Source organism: Elephas maximus, chromosome 7 (assembly GCF_024166365.1).
Source record: "Elephas maximus indicus isolate mEleMax1 chromosome 7, mEleMax1 primary haplotype, whole genome shotgun sequence".
In the NCBI taxonomy this organism is placed as follows: domain Eukaryota; kingdom Metazoa; phylum Chordata; class Mammalia; order Proboscidea; family Elephantidae; genus Elephas; species Elephas maximus.
Window position 1 is genome coordinate 54,919,065 of NC_064825.1, and position 23,425 is coordinate 54,942,489.

General features: G+C 41.3%; 2 protein-coding genes across 3 annotated transcripts in view; one reads left to right on the top strand and one right to left on the bottom strand.

Moving 5' to 3' along the window:
* The first annotated feature begins 1,633 nt into the window (after window positions 1-1,633).
* On the top strand, window positions 1,634-2,678 carry LOC126079165 (olfactory receptor 52I1-like). The gene has a single exon (XM_049890081.1). It carries the CDS (start codon window positions 1,704-1,706, stop codon window positions 2,676-2,678), a length of 975 nt encoding a protein of 324 aa, XP_049746038.1. The 5' UTR covers window positions 1,634-1,703.
* Window positions 2,679-4,110: 1,432 nt separating this feature from the next.
* TRIM68 (tripartite motif containing 68) overlaps window positions 4,111-23,425 on the bottom strand; it is a 29,196-nt gene continuing 9,881 nt past the window's right edge. For both annotated transcript variants that reach the window (XM_049890027.1, XM_049890028.1), the window contains 5 exons: window positions 11,004-11,099; window positions 9,921-10,181; window positions 9,438-9,460; window positions 8,692-8,792; window positions 4,111-8,494 (listed from right to left, as the gene is read on the bottom strand). In XM_049890027.1, coding sequence (XP_049745984.1) covers window positions 7,944-8,494; window positions 8,692-8,792; window positions 9,438-9,460; window positions 9,921-10,181; window positions 11,004-11,099 — 1,032 coding nt within the window. In that variant the 3' untranslated portion in view covers window positions 4,111-7,943. The remainder of the gene's footprint in view (window positions 8,495-8,691; window positions 8,793-9,437; window positions 9,461-9,920; window positions 10,182-11,003; window positions 11,100-23,425) is intronic.

Consider the following 23,425-nt stretch of genomic DNA (forward strand, 5'->3'; position numbering starts at 1 on the left):
CCTTACCAATAAGCAAATTAAGGTTTAGAGAATTTAAATAATTTGACCAAAGAAAAACCGCAAATGACAGAGTAGGGTTTTCAGTCTAGAGCGTGTGAGTCTGGAACCAGTGTTCTTAGCCATTTGTCATCCCGCTTCCTGACGATACAGGACCAACAACAAATTTTGAGTGGGGTACACAGAAATATATGTAGGATTTCTATGCTGTATTCTGAGGAAAGAGAAACTAGGTGGTCTTTAAAGCAGTTCACCCAGTGTTCCCAAGACTGAGTGAAATCACTAAAAGAAGGGCCTTGCAAGAAGTATTCTCAGATGGCTGGGGAAATATGCACGCACCCAAACATCAAATGAAATGATAGAAACCATCCATCCCAAGAGGAAAGTAACTGAAGGGATATTTCAAATGTACTACCTACTTGTTGGGCGATTTTGGAAATCCTGGTGGTGTAGTCATTAAGAGCTGCGGCTGCTAACCAAAAGGTCAGCAGTTTGAATTTGCCAGGTACTCCTTGGAAACCCTGTGGGGCAGTTCTACTCTGTCCTATAGGGTCGCTATGATTTGGAATCGACTTGAGGGCAATGGCTTTTTTTGTTGTTGTTGGTTATGTGATTTTTGACAAATATTTAATCTCATTTTAATTATACCAACTGCCTTGCATGGAAGGAATTTTTGTCTTATTTTACAAACAAGAAAAATACTTATATTATGAATACAACCTTTCAGCATACATACTACATTCACTAAAGAGTACTTTCTAAAGGATAAAGCTTCCTTGCTGACTAGAATGTCTTGGTAGTTTATCATGAAGAGGGAGTTAGACATACTGAACAATCATAGAAATGTACTGGATAGTTTATAAGGTAGCCCCAAAGTTTTACTTCTAGTTATTTAATCTACTAATTAAACCTAGATCATAGGAATTCCAGGCTGAAATGATCAGAAGGTAGAGATCATAAGTATCTCCAGATAGAGTTTATCTCCTATAGAAAGTGATGTCATCCTCTAAAAACCTTATTTTCCTGACTCCATTAATCCATTTCTTCAACCAGAAGGATGCTTCATTTATGTTTGTCTAGGCATTGTTTTGAGAATACACAATGTGACATGTTTGGCCTCAAGAAGTTTGTTTCATTCAACAATTATTAAGTATTAGGAGCTGAGAATATAAAGATGAAAGACAAACTCTCTTCTCTGACTGTCCATTCATTCTGTGATAACTGTTTAAAATAATGAATACAAACGTCTTCTTCTATGGACTTGAACAACACAACTATGGATCAAGAGACACACACGAGTGCACACAATAAACTCACAGGCAGAGTGGGGGAGAGGTGGCACTTATCATACTGTATTGGAATTGAGAATTTACGTCCCTCAGAGCTCAGCATAGGAGGTGCGGTAGAAGCTTAGATGACTAGTACCTCACTTAGCCTGGGGATGGGATGGGGGATAAGATAGAGCAGAGGTTTCCCATGAGGTGATCCTTGAAAGGTTAATAGAAATTTGTAAGGCAAAGATGGAGGAAGATGAAAGATGGAGCGGAGTAACTTTGTCAGATATCAGTTTTCTGATCCCATGGTCCACTTAGCTGAGACTATTACTGGACTCTCTCAATACCATAGCTAAGAACAAGTCTTACTGGATTGCATTCTTTCTTTTTTTTAACATCACTTTATGCATTAATAGGTTACCAGTGTCATCTATGATGCTGGGGCTACACTACAACCACACAACAGAACCCCCTGCCAGCTTCTTCCTTGTGGGTATTCCAGGGTTGCAGTCCTCACATCTTTGGCTGGCTATCTCACTGAGTGCCATGTACAGCACGGCCCTGTTGGGAAACATCCTCATCATGACTGTAATCTGGGTGGATTCCACTCTACAAGAGCCTATGTACTGGTTCCTGTATGTTCTGGCTGCTGTGGACATTGTTATGGCCTCCTCTGTAGTACCCAAGATGGTGAGCATCTTCTGCTCAGGAAATAGCTCCATCAGCTTTAATGCTTGTTTCACTCAGATGTATTTTGCTCACATGGCCACAGCTGTGGAGACAGGGCTGCTGCTGGCCATGGCTTTTGACCGCTATATAGCTATCTGCAAGCCCCTACATTACAAGAGAATTCTCACACCTCCAGTGATGCTGGGAATAAGCATGGTCATCATTATCAGAGCCATCATATTCATGACTCCACTGAGTTGGATGGTGAGTCATGGACCTTTCTGTGGCTCCCATGTGATCCTCCATTCCTACTGTGAGCACATAGCTGTGGCCAAGTTAGCATGTGCTGACCCCATGCCCAGCAGTCTCTATAGTCTGATTGGTTCTTCCATTATTGTGGGCTCTGATGCAGCCTTCATTGCTGCCTCCTATAACCTGATTCTCCGGGCTGTATTTAGTCTCTCCTCGAAGAATGCTCAGTTGAAAGCATTAAGCACATGTGGTTCCCACATGGGGGTTATGGCTCTGTACTACCTACCTGGGATGGCATCCATCTATGTGGCCTGGCTAGGGAAAGACAGAGTGCCCCTGCACACTCAAGTGCTGCTAGCTGACCTGTACCTGGTCATCCCACCCACCTTAAACCCCATCATCTATGGCTTGAGGACTAAACAAATGAGGGAGCGAATATGGGGTTTGCTGATGCACTGCCTTTTAGACCATTCCAACCTGGGCTGATGAATCCAAAATCTGTTCAGACTTTGAGCATTCCAGTCAGCTTTAAAGATGCCTTAGGGGTCTGTGGAACTGTTTGGTTCACTTAAGACATATAGGAATTCTAAGAGGAATCTCTTAAGGGTAATCTTGTATAACTTTTCAGTTTCTAGCAAGAGTGTGAATGAAATGATTCTGAATTTTTAACATCATTTTTTAATGGTTTTAACCAACTAGTGTCTGAATAAGAGAAAGGTCTGAGCAAAGAATGCAGATTTGGGGTTTTTCTTTCCTTAGCTTCTGACCCATATTTCCAACCTAATATTCTATCAGTCCCTCTGCAGAAGGAAACAATTGTTTGGTTGCCCCACATCTGGCTGCTTTCCTCAGAACTGCCCTTTTCTTCATGGAATTACAGAGAAGCTGTTACTATAGGACCCTGCTCACTGGCCCACTGCATCCACTCAGTTTGGGTCCTTCATGGACTTCAGTTTATCTGAGATATAAACTTGGGATCACTGATGATGGCCACTTTACAGTACGGGGACTTCGAAAAAGAAACCTGGTCCACAGCAAGAGAAGCTGATTAGCAAGATGGATGAAGGGATTTTGAGTTCTGCCTTGGATTCCAATTCATTCTGAACAGCCAGGTATATCCTGTCATTAAGTTTTGTACGATACCCCTATATTCTTTTAACTCACCCCAGTATCGCCAGGCTACTAGGAGTTAGTTTATTAGTCGTCAGCCTTTTGATTTTAAGCAACAGAAGCTAAATCAATACGAGTTTAGTTTTGGATCTTTCTCTTTGTTTCCTATTCCTGCTCTGTGTAACTCAACCTTAAAACAGAAAAGAGAGGAAACGAGTATCACACAGGTCTTTCTTCTTGTGGACACATCTAAGATGGAGTTGCCTGGGATGAAAAGGTAAATAGGAAACAATGTAAATGATGAAGGTGAAATGGTATTACTCTTCTTTTAGTCACCAGATATTTGTTTTCTGTTTTCATTTCCCCCTTTCAGAAAGTCTTAAATTGAATGGCAGGTATACGTTAAAAGAAAAAAATCACCTATGTGAGAGATAAATATATTCAACACTGGTACATTCTAAAATTTTAATAAAAAATAATTTTTTAAGAATGTTAAAATTCAAAGTGCAAGGAAAAACTGCATTGATTTGAGGATTAATATTTCCTTTCTACTGATGAGGGAAACAAGGTTAATTCACAGAAGGTATTGAAAATTAAATGAAATAATGGATGGAAAGCACTTGATGTGATATCTGACATATTGTATGCATTAAAAAAAATCCAACTAGTGATAAATTTCTAATTTCATAATTTTAAAGGGTTGCTTCCAGATACTAGTAAAACTGCAGTCTTGTGCAGATCGGTAGTCATGTGATAATATTTCCAAATAAATGTTTACTGTGACCCTCGAAAGTGGCCCAGAAAACAGACATTTCTTTCCAGCATTTCCAGCAGGGGGCCTGCTCTGCTGCCTTGGTTTCACTCACACTGGTACTCCCTGCATCTAGCTGGTGCCCACTGTTGGTACTCAAATATTTACTGAACTACATGCTTCCCAAAGTGTCCTGGTTTCCTGCAATGGCTACCCCAAAGAAAAAATCCTGTGCTTCAAATGAGGCCCTGGTCCGATCACACAAAGCAGTGTGTGCTTACTTAACAAATATCTGGTGGCCACAGTAGACTCTCAATATTTGGATTTTTAAGAGATTATAACCAATCCTGCCTGAAAAAAAATGGTGGCTTGATTTCCTGTGGAGATTTGTTGGCCCTAGAATTTGCCTGTTTCCTTCTCTTGCGGAACTCATGCATTTTACTTTTTGGTATCTTCTCCCCTACAAGGCTCAGGCATTGTACTTTTTGGTTTCTCTGCTATTAAAAAAAGGATGGGAGAAAGATGTGGCAGTCTGCTTCTGTAAAGATTACAGCCTTAGAAACCCTATGGGGCAGTTCTATTCTGTCCTATATGGTCGCTATGAGCTGGAACCAACTCGATGCCACACAACAACAACAACAACAACAAAACAAGGATGGGCAAAGCCTGTCCCTGCCTTGCAGTGAATGATCACCCTCATCAAGTCAGAGGTGTCATCTTAGACATGACAGGAGCAGAGCAGATGTTCTACCCTTGACACGGCTGCCTCTTCCCTTTCTGGGCCACTTTCGAGGGTCACAGTAAAATAAATTATCCATTGAATACGTTTTTGAATAGGATTATAATTAGTTACCTCCTGTTTTTCATGCCCCTATGAGGCAAGAAAAAATTATTTTTGTTTTGATTCTAGGCATATGAACGCAAGTTCTCCCATTTAACCAATATTTAGCAACAACATATATATACTTCAGCAAGTATATATATACATATATACCGTGTTAAACTGGGGCTATAATGGTGAATCAGACAAACAAGGTCCTTGTCTTCATGGGGTTCTTAGAAGAAAACTGTGAGCAACACCCTACAGCAAAACGTTTTCATACTCTTAAGAACTTTAATCTTGCCTACAGGTCTTAAAAAATTACCGTGAAATAAACGTGGCTTTGTTTAAACTCGTAATACTTCTAGCAAGTAATCCTACAGCAACTGAATGAGATTATGTCAACAAACAAACCAAAAAACAACCAACCAACCAACCAAACAACAACAAAAAAATAGTACATTACAAATGAGGCCATTCCACTCTTTAATTATTCCAGGTTTGAATGCATTTATCACCAAATAACCCTTTTTCTGTTAACCATCCAAGATTTGTTTTAATTAAACCATAGTAAAGAAAGATTGATTTAGCCCCTAGACTCTTTTACTATTTGTCCATAGTCATAACCAGAACTGCTTCCTAAGGATCTATTTCTCAGTTCTATAAAGAATCCTCCAGAGAACACACACACACAAAGACATATATAGTCCCTCTAATGTAGCTCAGGAAACCCTGGTGGCATAGTGGTTAAGTGCTACGGCTGCTAATCAAAGGGTCCACAGTTCGAATTCGCCAGGCGCTCCTTGGAAACTCTGTGGGGCAGCTCTACTCTGTCCTGTAGGGTCGTTATGAGTCGGAATCGACTCAACGGCACTGGGTTTGGTTTTTGGTAATGTAGCTCACCGCTTTCCAAGATTAAGTCCGTGAGACTTACCAGCTCATTTCCCTCCAAGCAGCTGACAGAAACTTCTCCCTTTTACTGGCAATGCTGGAAGAGCAACTTGGAAGCATGTGTCTAGGTAGAATGAGTTTATTGGCTCCTTTTTGGTTTATTTTACCTCCTTCATATGTGCACAGCCAAACAACTAAAGGTGAAAACCATTTCTGCTATCCCTTATTACAGATAATTTAAAGCTATTTTACTTTTGTGCATGCCTAACCTAGTATCTTGGAGCCCTGGTGGCACAATGGTTAAGTGCTCAGCTGCTAACCAAAAGGTTGGCAGTTTGACTCCACCAGCTGCTCCTTGGAAACCCTATGGGGCAGTTCTACTCTGTCCTATAGGGTTGCTATGAGTCGGAATCAATTTGAGGGTACCAGGTTTTTGGGTTTAACCTAGAATCTACTTTGCTATCCAATCCTAACCCACCAACCACTATCTTCAAGCTTAAACTACATGAGAGGTTGTATTATACAGTATCATGGTGACAGTATGTAATGTTCACACACTGAACCCTCACACAATAAGCAAAGCCAAAAATTATTGAGCACTTGCCTCGAAGTTTGTTTCTAGCCATGGTCATTCCCACATCACACTCTTAAGATCTGAGTGAACTGTTTTTGTACAACCTTCCCTACCACACACAGCAATCATCCTGTGGTCAACATCACAGATATGTAGTCTTAATCCCCTTTCATTATAATATATGGCTCCAAAAACTGATTTTTTACACCTAGTCCTGGTCTTTCTCCTGACACTTCCCTCCTCCTGTCAGAGATTTGGAGAAGAGAAAGGCAGAGAAAATACTATGTAGTTGCCAGAACCATGGAGATTCCCTTGCTGAACTCAAAAGATCCAAGCCTTTGCCAAATTGGCCTGAGCTTGAGTCTTCCTTCCTATTCATTTGTTTTCTTCTTCCCATTTTACTATTTTTGTTCTCCACCCTGAGGTTACATTCTAATCCAAAGACAAACACATATAATCAGATGCACAATATACTACTGTAGCCCAGGGTTTGCCACTGGTATGGGTACCTTTTTGTCTAAAGGGCTCTGGACTGTCAGGAGAGGCCCTAGGGAACAAAGGCACTGCTGTGAAGATGCTGACTCTACAATGGGGAGATGGGAAGGTTACCACATTCAAAATCCATGGTTTGCCTTCCTCTATCCCTGAGAAAGGAACAGAAGTATAGGATGAATCTGTGATCCTCACAACAACCCTGTGAGGTAGGGGAGTATGCAGTTATTATATTCATTTTTCCAATGAGGAAACCTAATAGCTTTCAAACAGGAAATGCTTGAGACCCAAAAGTGATGAATGATATTCAGATATGTGACCTAAGAAGAGAATCTGCCAATCTTATTTCATCTGAATGTGGAGAATGCTTTAAAATCATCTTCTTGAACAGCTTTGTGAAAAATAACTTGCTGCATTAAGGCCATTTCAGTTTCCTCATCCATGAAGAAAAAATAAAAACTAAGGCTCACAGGTTTTCTAATCCGGCCACTCACAGAAAGAGACGGGAATAGGAAACAGGTTTCCTTAGAGCCTGACATAAAATGATTTGTCCAGCTGGTGCTCAGAGAGTGGCCTGGAGAAGTCCTGGATTCTTTGCTGCATTGCGTTTCTGTAGTCAGGAAGTCAGAGAGCGAGGGTCAGGTATGGTTTGGTCAGGAGCAGCAAAACCCAGGTGAAGCAGCATCCTCTGGTATCAGCACAGCAGCCAGCTCTGAATATAAGCAATATTCCTTTAGCTTGTTGGTAAAAAAAAATCCGATCTCAAGGGTTTCCTGGAGATTGTATCCACTTCATCATCCTCACTGACTAATTATGGCACTGGATAGGGACCAGGCGAGAGGGGCATGAACTACAGAACGGACAAATCCCTGATCCTTACACCAACAAGTTATCTTAGAACTGCCCTGATCCACATCATCAGCCACAATCTGTTTACACTAGTAGTTTAGTGACAGACTTTGTCCTAAAAGCAAGAGACTGCTGGGTTACGCAGAGGAATCCCTGGATTCCAGGCTCAGCTCAGTTCGAGGGGACACTTATCAGTGGCAGGGTTCTCCAAGACCCTGCAGGCCAGGCAACGTGGCAAGGTCTCTGGCTAGGATGGTCAATGTCTTAATCCTCTCCGTCCAGGTTGCAGATGGCCAGAGGAGCGGTGTTGTTGGCTCCAATACTGTAGCAAGGACTAAAGTAGGGCAGGAGGCGCCCAGGGAACGGGTAGTGGGGGAAAGTGAAAATGTGGGAGCCATTGTCAGTTACATTGTAGAAGGAGATATCATGGGCCTCATAATCCAGGAAGACCCCCACCCGGCGTGGAGGTATGGACAGGGACAGGAGGGGGTATTCATCGGTGCCTGCCCGGTACTCATTTCCCTTCCTCAGCCTTATCACCCAGAATCCATAGTGGGGGGATAAATAGACCACTTCCTTGCGGTCTACGTTTTCCTTACACACTCCTAGGCCCCATTCCGACCGGTTTCCCACCTCCACCTCCCAGTAGTGCTGGCCTGAGGAGATGCACTGGCTGCCCAGGACGATATTGTAGCGGTAAAATCTCTCAGGATTGTCAGGCAGTTTCTGCTTGGTGTCTCCATAACGCACGCTTTTTCTGTCCTCGGACACAATGAGGCGGGAGTAAGCAGTGTCTGGATCCAGGCATACATCAGCTAGGGAAAAAGATCCTGGTTGGTAAGACTGATAAAGAGCTAGAGGGCATGGGCTAGATCTCTCAGATAAATACAGCCACCGATTTCTCAATGATGGGTAGGGTGTGGCCACATGGGGCATCCTGTGGACACCAAACCATTTTATCCAGGAGGGGCCCCTTCCATTGCCCATCACCATCTCTCCCAGCATCCATTACCTGCATACGTCTTTAGGATCTCTCTTAGTCCCAGTACACGGCACTCCGTCTTCAGCTCCAGGGAGACTGGTTCTGGCCGCTGCAGGCTCCAGGACTTGCACCTGGTAGAGGAAGGGTAGGGCTTGAGGCCTGAGGTCCTGGCTCTGCCACTTGGGCCTTCCTTTAGTATAGGGAAGAGGGGCTTGGCCAGCGACATGATCAGGGAGGTACTCCTCCCCAGCAATACAAGGCAAAACGGTCTGAGCCTCAGACCATTTGTAGCACAGATGTGAGGACATGTGCATGCACGCGACACAGGAAGGGTTAGAGGTGCATTTGGCATTGGGAGGAGGCGTGACACAAAGGACAAAGGCTGAGACCCAAAACTTAGAGCACAAATGGAGACATCTGCCATCCTTTTCTCCCCTTAGACGATATAATTGAAACTACATATTTTATAACTTTACCTGTAATTCTTACTGGTAATATCTGAAATGAATTTGGTCAAATATAAAGAAGAAAAAGGAAAGATGAACAAAGTTTCTTTACCTCCCACTATATCAGAGAGGGTCGCTATGAGTCAGGGTTGATTTGATGGCAACAGGTTTCTTTCTTTTTCTTTTTTAATGTAAGAGAACGAAGATTGTGGAACTGTGCCTGCTTTTCTATAGAAAGACTGGGTCTATATTCCCTCCCTATTCCTGGTCCTAGCCACGCACCACTATACCTTATAGGGCTGCCTAGAGGCTCCAATGATGGGAACATACCTGTTTAAGATTTCCTGAATACCCTAGAAGGAGAAAAAAATGCATCGCATGAGTATGTGCTGTTCCTCAGAGGGACCAGACACTGAGCTCTGGGAGGGGCTTACTTTAAGTGAGAAAGAAGCAGACATCAACGTTAGAGAAAAGGTGTGCAGAGGAGAACCCTGAGGGAGGGCAGCTGAGCAGGCTATTTTGCTGGACTGGAAGCTTTTAGCTTCCATTTCAAGACTCTCAGGCCAGAGGGGAGAGACTGGTATGATAGAAGAGCTGCCTGAGTACTGCACCACTTACTAGGATAGAATGGGCCAGATCATCCACCCAAATAGACATAGGGGAGCAGCAGGTATTAGCTGGGGATCTATGGGACCCACATCTCATGGAGCACAGCACTGAAAGGTCCTACTGAAAACTAGCTAATCCTCTCTCCTGAAATCCAAAGCCATTTTCAGCTCTCAGTCAGGGCTCCCAGGAAAACCTGCTACTCACCTGAAGCATCCACCGGACAGGTCTCTGAGACCTCTCTTCTAGCTCTGCAATCATCCTCCATAGCACCCGGCTCTGCTGGACTAGCTTATCATGATTCAGCTCTAGTTTCTGCATCGTTTCTCGCTCCTCCTGCTCAAGGCTGGCCAGAGCTGCAGCTGCCTCCACCTCTAGCCGTTGACTTGGCATCTGTTTTTGCTTCAGTAATCGCTGGTATTTCTCAAACTCCCAAATGATACTCTGTTTTCGTGTTTCCACTTGTATCTGCAGAGCCAACATCAGGAAATCAACACTGATATTGCTAGTGTCAGAGTCACGTGCATACACACATACTCTGGAATGTTTTGGTACCAACAATGCACCAGGCACTGTAGAGGCAAACATAAAGGACACTGCTTTCCTAGCCTTCTGTTCCCACAGCAACAATGCAAGCTTCTGGGTCCCCATTATTACTTTTTTTGATTTCTGTAGGATCCAGCCAGGATATTACTTTGGTACTGTATGCTGTAGACTATTTTCCATTTTCAGAATAATCACCAGACATGTCACATTTAATCCTCTAAGGCAGTTGTAGCTTTATACCATTAGGTGGTTTTGCTTCTTGATGGTATTATATCAATTCGATGTGCTGTTTTAGATCAGTTCAATGTTACTTCCTACTAAGAAAAAGTTCTGATGGTTTTGTAGTTATGGGCCTCAAATTTATTTCAGAGGTGATTTTCCAATGCTGTTTTAATAACTGAACTCTTACCAAATATGGACTAGTTTGGAAAAGTGGAACAGGAACTATGCTTTACTAAGCATTACACAAGACACACTATCAGCTAACATATGTGGGGCATGTATTTTTCCTTCCTCACATACGAGGACATAAAACCAGAGGCTATTCCTAAACCATCACCAAGAAACTGTAACTTAGAGGTTATGTGGTCTAAAGCCACACACCTGGAAAAGGTGGTATTCGAACCCTGGGTTCTCTAATTCCAAACCACATATTCTGTCTCACAGAGATGAGGGAGCCACCATGAGTTAGCGCTGCTACAACACAAGGATGACATAAACTCCTTTCCCCAGAGAGCAACCTGCCTTCCAGTTGGCAGTTCGTTTCCTCTCGCCAACTTCCAGCTTCCATGCGTCTTCTTGCTCTTTCCTCAGATGTTCCAGGGACTCATGGAGTTTCCACTGCAAGAGAGAAAAACCTCATGAGGCCACCTTCTGAGCATTGGTGGGTAAGATGAAAACCAGTGTCTCTCAGGCAATGTGGCAGAAGGAAAGCTGGGAGAAAAGAAGTACCACAGAGGGAGGATCCCTACTCAGATGACATGCAGGGGAGCTCTCGGAGTTAAGAACAACTTCTCAAAGTCTCTAAGTTTCTGAAAAGTAGAAGGGCCATTTCCAACCTTGCCAGAAAAGTACTTTGGACTTTTCTATCCATGCTTTTTAAAATCCTTATCTGCCTCATTATCCCAATGTATCCTAAAACCTTGTTATTCAACATGTGGTCCAAGCGTGTTAGGCAGCATCAACATCTCCTGGGAGCTTATTAGAACTGAAGAATCTCGGTCCTCACCCCAGACCACTGAATCAGAATCTGAATTCTAGCAATATCCCAAGGGGTTCATATATAAATTAACGGCCAAGAAGCATTTTCCCAGAATACTAACGCAAGAGATTACTATCGGAAAGCATTAAGGACTCTGATAGTATTACCCATTTTATTACTTACCAAGTACCAGGCATGGAAACCCTGGTGGCATAGTGGTTAAGTGCTATGGCTGCTAACCAAGAGGTCAGCAGTTCGAATCCACCAGGCACTCTTCGGAAACTCTATGGTGCAGTTCTACTCTGTCCTATAGGGTCGCTATGAGTCGGAATCGATTCAATGGCAGTGGGTACCAGGCATAGTTTTTAGCACTTAGCAAGCATTTAACACTCAGAATCCTGCGATACTGATATCACCCTCATTTTACAGATAAGAAAACTGAGGTTTAGAGAATGACCTACCCAAAGTCATTCAACTAGTAAATGGTTGGGCTGGGATTTGAACCTAGTTCTTAAGCATTATGCTACAGTGAAAACTGTGAGAGCTGGAACTCCACAGGACCTTGTTTTTTGGGTCTTGCAAGTCCCGCGTTTGACAGGGAGCAGTCTTACCACTTTTCTATCACTCTCTATTAGTGGAAAATATTTTAGTTTTCCTTCTTTGACAAGTTTCTCCCTTATGCAGACTCCGGCTTTCAAAGGTTTTACTGTAGATCTCCTTATCTCAATACTCTCAAAATAAGTAAATACTTCTTTATTAGTGGATTTTATTTTGTAGGGCATTTTTAGGTTTGCAGAGAAACTGCACAGAAACTACGGAGTTACCTATACCCCTTCCCCTGCCCCAGTTTCCTCTTTATTAACATTTTGCATTAGTGTGGTAATTTGTTACAATTGATGGCCAATATTGATACATTATTATTAATTAATGTCCACAGTTTACATTAAGCTTCACTTTCTGTGTTGCACTGTTCTATAGGTTTTTTTTTTAATAATTTTTATTGAGCTTTAAGTGAACGTTTACAAATCAAGTCAGTCTGTCACATATAAGCTTATATACACCTTACTCCATACTCCCACTTACTCTCCCTCTAATGAGTCAGCCCACTCCCTCCTTCCAGTCTCCTTTCGTGACCATTTTGCCAGTTTCTAACCCTCTGTACCCTCCTATCTCCCCTCCAGACAGGAGATGCCAACATAGGCTCAAGTGTCCACCTGATACAAGTAGCTCACTCTTCGTCAGCATCTCTCTCCAACCCATTGTCCAGTCCCTTCCATGTCTGATGAGTTGTCTTCGGGAATGGTTCCTGTCCTGGGTCAACAGAAGGTTTGGGGACCATGACCACCGGGATTCCTCTAGTCTCAGTCAGACCATTAAGTCTGGTCTTTTTATGAGAATTTGGGGTCTGCATCCCACTGATCTTCTGCTCCCTCAGGGGTTCTCTGTTGTGCTCCCTGTCAGGGCAGTCATCGGTTGTGGCCGGGCACCATCTAGTTCTTCTGGTCTCAGGATGATGTAAGTCTCTGGTTCATGTGGCCCCTTCTGTCTCTTGGGCTCATAGTTAGCAAGTGACCTTGGTGTTCTTCATTCTCCTTTGATCCAGGTGGGTTGAGACCAATTGATGCATCTTAGATGGCCACTTGTTAGCATTTAAGACCCCAGACGCCACATTTCAAAGTGGGATGCAGAATGTTTTCATACTAGAATTATTTTGTCAATTGACTTAGAAGTCCCCTTGAGCCATAGTCCCCAAACCCCCGCCGTTGCTCCGCTGACCTCTGAAGCATTCAGCTTATCCTGGAAACTTCTTTGCTTTTGGTCCAGTCCAGTTGAGCTGACCTTCCTTGTATTGAGTATTGTCCTTCCCTTCACCTAAAGTAGTTCTTATCTACTAACTAATCAGTAAATAACCCTCTCCCACCCTCCCTCCCTCCCCCCCCACAACCACAAAAGTATGTGTTCTTCTCAGATTATACTATTTCTCAAGATCTTATAATAGAGGTCTTATACAATATTTGTCCTTTTGCATCTGACTAATTTCACTCAGCATAATGCCTTCCAGGTTCCTCCATGTTATGAAATGTTTCACAGATTCGTCACTGTTCTTTATCGATGCGTAGTATTCCATTGTGTGAATATACCATAATTTATTTAACCACTCATCTGTTGATGGACACCTTGGTTGCTTCCAGCTTTTTGCTATTGTAAACAGAGCTGCAATAAACATGGGTGTGCAAATATCTGTTCGTGTAAAGGCTCTTATTTCTCTAGGGTATATCCCGAGGAGTGGGATTTCTGGGTTTTATGGTAGTTCTATTTCTAACTTTTTAAGAAAATGCCAGATAGATTTCCAAAGTGGTTGTACCATTTTACATTCCCACCAGCAGTGCATAAGAGTTTCAATCTCTCTGCAGCCTCTCTAACATTTATTGTGTTTTTTGGATTAATGCCAGCCTTGTTGGAGTGAGATGGAATCTCATCGTAGTTTTAATTTGCATTTCTCTAATGGCTAATGATCGAGAACATTTTCTCATGTATCTGTTAGCTGCCTGAATATCTTCTTTAGTGAAGGGCGTGTTCATATCCTTTGCCCACTTTTTGATTGGGTCGTCTTTTTGTGCTTGAGTTTTAACAGAATCATAGATTTTAGAGATCGGCGCTGGTTGGAGATGTCATAGCTGAAAATTCTTTCCCAATCTGTAGGTGGTCTTTTTACTCTTTTGGTGAGGTCTTTAGATGAGCATAGGTGTTTGATTTTTAGGAGCTCCCAGTTATCCAGTTTCTCTTTGTCATTTTTGGTAATGTTTTGTATTCTGTTTATGCCTTGTATTAGGGCTGCTAAGGTTGTCCCTATTTTTTCTTCCATGATCTTTATCGTTTTAGTCTTTATGTTTAGGTGTTTGATCCACTTGGAGTTAGTTTTTGTGCATGGTGTGAGGTATGGGTCCTGTTTCATTTTTTTGCAAATGGATATCCAGGTATGCCAGCACCATTTGTTAAAAAGACTATCTTTTCCCCAATTAACTGACACTGGGCCTTTGTCAAATATCAGCTGCTCATATATGGATGCATTTATATCTGGGTTCTCAATTCTGTTTCATTGGTCTATGTGCCTGTTGTTGTACCAGTACCAGGCTGTTTTGACTACTGTGGCTGTATAATATGTTCTAAAATCAGGTAGAGTGAGGCCTCCCACTTCCTTCTTTTTCAGTAATGCTTCACTTATCCAGGGCTTCTTTCCCTTCCATATGAAGTTGGTGATTTTTTCTCCAACACAATAAAAAATGTCAGTGGAATTTGGATCGGAAGTGCATTGTATGTATAAAAGGCTTTTGGTAGAATAGACATTTTTACTATGTTAAGTCTTCCTATCCATGAGCAAGGTATGTTTTTCCACTTAACTATGTCCTATTTAATTTCTTGTAGTAGAGCTTTGTAGTTTTCTTTGTATAGGTCTTTTACATCCTTGGTAAGATTTATTCCTAAGTATTTTATCTTCTTGGGTGCTACCGTGAATGGTATTGATTTGGTTATTTCCTCTTCGATGTTCTTTTTGTTGATGTAGAGGAATCCAAGTGATTTTCGTATGTTTATCTTATAACCTGAGACTCTGCCGAACTCTTCTATTAGTTTCAGTAGTTTTCTGCAGGATTCCTTAGCAGTGATAAAGGGCATCCTTGTCTGGTTCCCATTCTCAAGAGAAATGCTTTCAAGCTCTCTCCATTTAGAGTGATGTTGGCTGTTGGCTTTGTATAGATTGCCCTTTATTATGTTGAGGAATTTTCCTTCAATTCCTATTTTGGTGAGAGTTTTTATCATAAATGGCTGTTGGACTTTGTCAAATGCCTTTTCTGCATCAATTGATAAGACCGTGTGGCTTTTGTGTTTTGTTTTATTTATATGGTGGATTACATTAATGGTTTTTCTAATATTAAACCAGCCTTGCATACCTGGTATAAATCCCACTTGGTCGTGGTGGATTATTTTTTTGATATGTTGTTAAATTCTATTTGCCAGAATTTGGTTGAGAATTTTTGCATCTATGTTCATGAGGGATATAGGTCTGTAATTTTCTTTTTTTGTGATGTCTTTACCTGGTTTTGGTATCAGGGAAATGGTGGCTTCATAGAATGAGTTAGGTAGTATTCCGTCATTTTCTATGCTTTGAAATACCTTTAGTAGTAGTGGTGTTAACTCTTCTCTGAATGTTTGGTAGAACTGTGCAGTATAGCCGTCTGGGCCACGGCTTTTTTTTGTTGGGAGTTTTTTGATTACCATTTCAATCTCTTTTTTTGTTATGAGTCTATTTAGTTGTTCTACTTCTGATTGTGTTAGTTTAGGTAGGTAGTATTTTTTTAGAATTCATCCATTTCTTCTAGGTTTGCAAATTTGTTAGAGTACAATTTTTCATAATAATCTCATATGATTCTTTTAATCTCAGTTGGGTCTGTTGTGATGTGGCCCATCTCGTTTCTTACTCGGGCTATTTGTTTCCTTTCCTGTATTTCTTTAGTCAGTCTGGCCAATGGTTTATCAATTTTGTTAATTTTTCCAAAGAACCAGCTTTTGGCTTTGTTAATTCTTTCAATCGTTTTTCTGTTCTCTAATTCATTTAGTTCAGCTCTAATTTTTATGATTTGTTTTCTTCTGGTGCCTGATGGATTCTTTTGCTGCTCACGTCCTATTTGTTCAAGGTGTAGGGACAGTTCTCTGATTTTGGCTCTTTCTTCTTTTTGTATGTGTGCATTTATCGATATAAATTGACCTCTGAGCACTGCTTTTGCTGTGTCCCAGAGGTTTTGACAGGAAGGGCTTTCATTCTCATTGCATTCTATGAATTTCTTTATTCCCTCCTTAATGTCTTCTATAACCCAGTCTTTTTTCAGAAGGGTATTGTTCAGTTTCCAAGTATTTGATTTCTTTTCCCTAATTTTTCTGTTATTGATTTCCACTTTTATGGCCTTGTGGTCTGAGAAGATGCTTTGTAATATTTCGGTGTTTTGGATTCTGCAAAGGTTTGTTTTATGACCTAATATGTGGTCTATTCTAGAGAATGTTCCATGTGCACTAGAAAAAAAAGCATACTTTGCAGCAGTTGGGTGGAGAGTTCTGTATAAGTCAATGAGGTCAAGTTGGTTGACTGTTGTAATTAGGTCTTCCGTGTCTCTATTGAGCTTCTTACTGGATGTCCTGTTCTTCTCCGAAAGTGGTGTGTTGAAGTCTCCATAATTGTGGAGATGTCTATCTCACTTTTCAGTTCTGTTAAAATTTGATTTATGTATCTTGCAGCCCTGTCATTGGGTCCATAAATATTTAATATGGTTATGTCTTCCTGATCAATTGTCCCTTTTATCATTATGTAGTGTCCTTCTTTATCCTTTGTGGTGGATTTAAGTCTAAAGTCTATTTTGTCAGAAATTAATATTGCTACTCCTCTTCTTTTTTGCTTATTGTTTGCTCGATATATTTTTTTCCATCCTTTGAGTTTTAGTTTGTTTGTGTCTGTAAGTCTAAGGTGTGTCTCTTGTAGGCAGCATATAGACGGATCGTGTTTCTTTATCCAGTCTGAGACTCTCTGTCTCTTTATTGGTGCATTTAGTCCATTTACATTCAGTGTAATTATAGATAAGTATGTGTTTAGTGTTGTCATTTTGATGCCTTTTTATGCGTGTTGTTGACAATTTCATTTTTCCACTTACTTTTTTGTGCTGAGACGTTTTTCTTTGTGAATTGTGTGTTCCTCATTTTCATAGTATTTGACTTTATGTTTGCTGAGTCGTTACGTTTTTCTTGGGTTTTATTTTGAGTTATGGAGTTGTTATACGTCTTTGTGGTTACATTAATATTTACCCCTATTTTTCTAAGTAAAAACCTAACTTGTATTGTCCTATATCGCCTTGTATCCCCCTCCATATGGCAGTTCTATGTCACCTTTATTTAATCCCTCTTTTTGATTATTGTGATCTTTTACATATTGACTTCAATGATTCCGTGTTTTGAGCGTTTTTTTTTTTTTTAATTAATCTTAATTTGTTTTTGTGATTTCCCTATTTGAGTTGATATCAGGATATTCTGTTCTGTGACCTTATGTTGTGCTGGTATCTGATATTATTGGTTTTCTGACCAATTTCCTTTAGTATTTCTTGTAGCTTTGGTTTGGTTTTTGCAAATTCTCTAAGGTTGTGTTTATCTGTAAATGTTTTAACTTTGCCTTCATATTTGAGAGAGAGTTTTGCTGGATATATGATCCTTGCCTGGCAGTTTTTCTCCTTCAGTGCTCTGTATATGTCATCCCATTGCCTTCTTGACTGCATGGTTTCTGCTGAGTAGTCTGAACTTATTCTTATTGATTCTCCTTTGTAGGAGACCTTTCTTTTATCCCTGGCTGCTTTTAAAATTTTCTCTTTATCTTTGGTTTTGGCAAGTTTGATGATAATATGTCTTGGTGATTTTCTTTTTGGATCTTATATGGGTTTCAGTGAGCATCTTGGATAGATATCCTTTCGTCTTTCATGATGTCAGGGAAGTTTTCTGCCAACAGATCTTCAACTATTCTCTCTGTATTTTCTGTTATCCCTCCCTGTTCTGGGACTCCAATCACACGCAAGTTATTCTTCTTGATAGAGTCCCACATGATTCTTAGGGTTTCTTCATTTTTTTTAATTCTTTCATCTGATTTTTTTTAGCTATATTGGTGTCAATTCCCTTGTCCTCCAGATCCTCCACTCTGCATTCCAATTGCTCGAGTCTGCTCCTCTGACTTCCTATTGCGTTGTCTAATTCTGTAATTTTATTGTTAATCTTTTGGATTTCTAAATGCTGTTTCTCTACGGATTCTTGCAGCTTATTAATTTTTCCACTATGTTCTTGAATAATCTTTTTGAGTTCTTCAACTGCTTTATCAGTGTGTTCCTTGGCTTTTTCTGTAGATTGCCTTATTTCATTTCTGAGGTCATCCCTGATGTCTTGAAGCATTCTGTAAATTAGTTTTTTATATTCTGCATCTGGCAATTCCAGGATTGTATCTTCATTTGGGAAAGATTTTGATTCTTTAGTTTGGGGAGTTGTAGAAGCAGTCATGGTCTGCTTCTTTATGTGGTTTGATATCGACTGCTGTCTCCGAGCCATCTATAAGATATTGTAGTGATTTATTGTATATTTGCTCACTGAGTCTTACCTTGTTTTGTGTTCTTGCAGTATACATAGATGGGCTACTAGATTGTGCTGTCTTGATTGCTGTAGCCCTTGAATCACTTATGTCCTCTTACGAGCTGGTTTGGGCTGTTACCAGATATATAAGCCTAAGAGTCCATTCACTATTCTTGAGTAGAATCTGATTTTGGGTCATCAAGTGTGTGGTGCAGACTGTCACCTATCCACCTAGAGAAGTAGTGGTGATAGTTGTGTGCACCAGATTCTAGTAGCAGCAGGATTTCACACTCCGAGGGGGCAGGATGCTGACAGGCTTCCCCCAAGTGTCAGTGAGGTAGGTGTGTCTCTATTCCTAAAGCACTTTGGTGGGTGGGCTCTGCAGCTGTACCTTAGGCCCCCAATGCAAGTACCTCTACAGATTGGTAGGTGTCAGCCTCCTTAGACCCCTAAGTCAGGAGGCTAGGTGGTCTGGGGGGAGTCTCAGCCCTCAGTTCTCTGTTGTGGGTCAGTGAGGGCTCTGTTGAATACACAGAGATATCAGACCTGGGAAACTTGTCCTTCCAGTAATCTGCTAAAACAATTACAGTCAGATCCCTATCAGAAATGCCTTTGTATTATAACAGCCACCTTGTTCCCTGTAAGGATGAAAGCCCAAGACTGTGGATCACATATGTTTGGCTGGAGCTGGTTCTGTGTTTTTAGTCCAATTAGGGAAGGATTTTTGGTCCCTGGGTTTTTTGTAGTTGCTTCTCTCAGGCCAGGAGAATGGGCTAGGAAAGGAACAAAAAAACAAAAAAAAAAAGAAAGAAAGAAAGAAAAACCACAGCGCACTTCACTCTCTGGCTCAGGGAATTCCAATGTTAATGAAGCCACCTGGGAAGGGGAGGGGAGGGGTCAGATAAATAGGAGAGAGTAGCACCCCGGAATATAGACAAAGTTACTTATCTTGCTTGGGATGACTGTTTTATCTGAGACTCCCGAGGGGCGTGTTGACTGTGTGCCCTGGCTGGGTAGAGATTGCCCCCGAGGGTCAGGCCCGTGTCCTATGCTTGTGCTGTCTCAGAAGCCGTGGTCAGTTCCTCCGCTCCCAGTCTAAGGCCCAGCGCCAAGATTTCCCGGCTGGGACGCCGCACTCCAGGCTCCAAAACCAGTTGCTGCCTCCTGGTGACTTCTCCTCCTGTCAGCTGCGTTGCTGTGCTGCCTGCGTGCACTGGCTGGGCTTTCCCCGCGGTCACTTCTGGGGGCTAGGGCTGCATCCCGTGTTTGCGCCGTCTCAGGATGCTGTGCTCAGTTCCCCTGCGCCCAGTCCAAAGCCCGGCGCCAAGGTTTCCTGACTGGGACGCTGGCTCCGGGCTCTGAAAACAGTTGCTGCTTCCCCGTGGTTGTTCATTCTCAGTCTCTGTCACTCAGGTCAACTCTTTAGATCTGTGTTTGATGGTCAGGGTTCGTAGATTGTCATGTATGTGATTGATTCACTTGTTTTTCCGAGTCTTTGTTGCAAGAGGGATCCAAGGCAGCTTCTACCTAGTCAGCCATCTTGGCCCTGCGTCCCGTTCTATAGGTTTTGACATATGCATGTCATGTAACCACCATTACAGTATATCATAGTTTCACCACCTAAAAATGTCCTGTGCTCCACCTTTTCATCCTTCCACCCCCTTCACCTGGCAACCACTGATCTCTTTATTGTGTCTCTAGTTTTGTCTTTTCCAGAATGCCAGAAACAGTGAAACCCATGAAAGCCAAAATCTGTGTAACGCGGAAACCTGTCAGACAAGGAAAACTCAAATATTTTCCACTAATAGTGAGCAATACAAGAGTAGCAAGACTGGACACTGTCAAAGGTGGAAAACTTGCAAGACCCAGAAAAAACAAGGTAGTCTCTCACAGGTTTCATTATAATTGGAATCATACAGTATGTCTAGCCTCTTCAGACTGGCTTCTTCACTTAGAATATGCGTTAAAGTTTTCTCCATGTCTTTTCATGGCTTGATAGCTCATTTCTTTTTACTGCTAAGTGAGAGTCCCTTATATGGTTAAGAGCTCAGCTGCTGACCAAAAGGTTGGCAGTTTGAATCCATCAGCCGCTCCCTGGCAACCCTACAGAGTAGTTCTACTCTGTCCTATAGGGTTGCTTTGAGTTGGAATCAATCTGACAGCAATGAATTTGTTTTTTTGGTTTATTCCCTTATATGGATGTACCAGAGTTTATATGGATGTACCACAGTTTATCCATTTACCTATTGAAGGACATCTTTGTTACTCTCAATTTTTGGCAATTATGAATAAAGCTGCTATAAACATTCATTTGCAGGTTTCTGTGTGGACATAAGTTTTCAACTTGGGTAAAAACCTAGGAGTACAATTGCTGGATCTTATGGTAAGGGTACACTTAACTTTGTAAGAAACTGCCAAATGCCTTACAAAGCCTTACAAAGTACACGTATTGTTTTGATTTCCCATGAGCTCCCGTTGCTCCAGGATTTAACTGTCAGTGTTTTGGATTTTAGCCATTCTAATAGGTGTGTGGTGATATCTCATTGCTGTTTTAATCTTCATTTCCATAAATACATAAGATGTTGAGCATCTTTTTATTTACTACCTGTATGTCTTCTTTGGAAACCCTGGTGGCATAGTGGTTAAGTGCTACGGCTGCTAACCAATGGGTTGGCAGTTCGAATCCGCCAGGTGCTCCTTGGAAACTCTATGGGGCAGTTCTACTCTGGCCTATAGGGTTGCTGAGTCAGAATCGACTCGATTCTACTATCTAGAATGTGATTCCCCCTCTCCTCTGCCTTATCCCTGGTAACCCCACCCCTAGTAACAACCACCTATTCTTGTCTTTTTTAAAAAAGTAATATCATACAAAATTTGTCCTTTTGTGATTGACTTATTTCACTCAACATGTCTTCCAGATTCATCCTTGCTGTTTTGAGGACTCATCATTATTCTTTATGGCTGCGTAGTATTCAACTGTATGTATGTACCACATTTCATTTATCCATTCATCCCTTGATGGGCACTTATGGTACTTCCATTTTTTGCTCCTGTGAATAGTGCTGCCATGAACATAAGTGTGCATATGCATGCTCGTGTTTCTTCTATTAGATCTCTAGGGTATATACCTAGGAGCGGGACTGCTAGATCACAAGGTAGTTCTATTTCTAGTTTTTTGAAGAAGTGCCATACTGTTTTCCATAACCTGCTGCCGTTGAGATGATTTAGACTCATAGTGACCTGACAGGACAGAGTAGAACTGTCCCATAGGGTTTCCAAGGCTGTCATCTCTACGGAAGCAGACTGCCACATGTTTCTCCTGCAGAGTGGCTGGTGGTTCAAACCGCCAACCTTTACGTTAGCAGCCAAGTGCTTAACCACCGTGCCACCAGGGCTTTTCCTATTTTCCATAGGGGTTGTGTAATTTTATAATCCCACCAGCAGTGGACAAGAGTTCCAATATCCCCACATCCTTGCCAGTATTTGTTTTCTGTTTTTAAATCAGTGTGCCATTTTAGCCGGCATAAGATGATATCTCATTTTAGTTTTGATTTGCAGGTTTTTTTTTTTAATGGCTAATGGGAAACCCTGGTGGCATAGTGGTTAAGTGCTACGGCTGCTAACCAAGAGGTTGCAGTTTGAATCTGCCACGCGCTCCTTGAAACTCTATGGGGCAGTTCTACTCTAACCTATAGGGTTGCTATGAGTTGGAATCAACTCGACAGCAGTGGGTTTGGTTTTTTTGGTTAATGGCTAATGGGAAACCCTGGCAGTGTAGTGGTTAAGTGTTACAGCTACTAATCAAAAGGTCAGCAGTTCAAATCCACCATGCCCTCCTTGGCAGCTCTATGGGGCAGTTCTACTCTGACCTACAGGGTCGCTAAGAGTCAGAATCAACTCAATGGCAGCGGGTTTGGTTTCCGTTAATGGCTAATAATTTTGAACATCTTTTCATGTGTTTGTTGCCACTTGAATGTCCTTTTCGGTGAAGTGTCTGTTCATGTCCTTTGCTTACTTTTTAGTTTGGTTGTTTTTTTTGTTGTTGAGTTGTTAAAGTTGTCTACATATTTTAGAGATTAACCCTTACTGGACATGTCATTCCTGAAGATTTTTTCCCAGTGTGTAGTTTGTCTTTTTACTTTTTTGATAGTTTATTGATAAGCATAAGTATTTAATAGTCTTTAATTTTAATGAAGTTCAATTTATCAATTTTTTTTTTTTTTTAATGGATCTTGCATTTGGTATTGTATTTAAAAAGTTATCACCAAACTCAAGGTCACCTAGATTTTCTTCTATGTTCTTATAGGAGTTTCATAGTTTTGTGTTTTATTTTTAGATCCATGGTCCATTTTGAGGTAATTTTTATAAAAGGTTCATATTTTTGTATGTGGATGTCTACTTGCTCAGCACCATTTGTTGAAAAGACTTCACTTTTTCTATTGAATTGCCTTTGACTCTTTGTCAAAGCTGACTATATTTGTGTGGGCCTATTTCTGAGCTCTCTATGCTGTTTCATTGATCTATTTTGCCTATTCCTTCACCAATACCATACTGTCTTGGTCACTGCAGCTTATAATAAGTCTTGAAGTCAGGTTGTAATAGTGCCCTAACTTTGTTCTTCTTCAGTATTATGTTGGCTATTCTAGGTCTTTTGTTTTTCCACATAAACACCAGAATCAGCTTGTCAAAATCCACAAAATAACCTGCTGAGATTTTGATTGGGATTGCATTGAATCTATAGATCAAGTCAGGGAGAACTGACATTTTAACAATATCGAGTCTTTCTATCCATGAACATGGAAAAACTATTCATTTA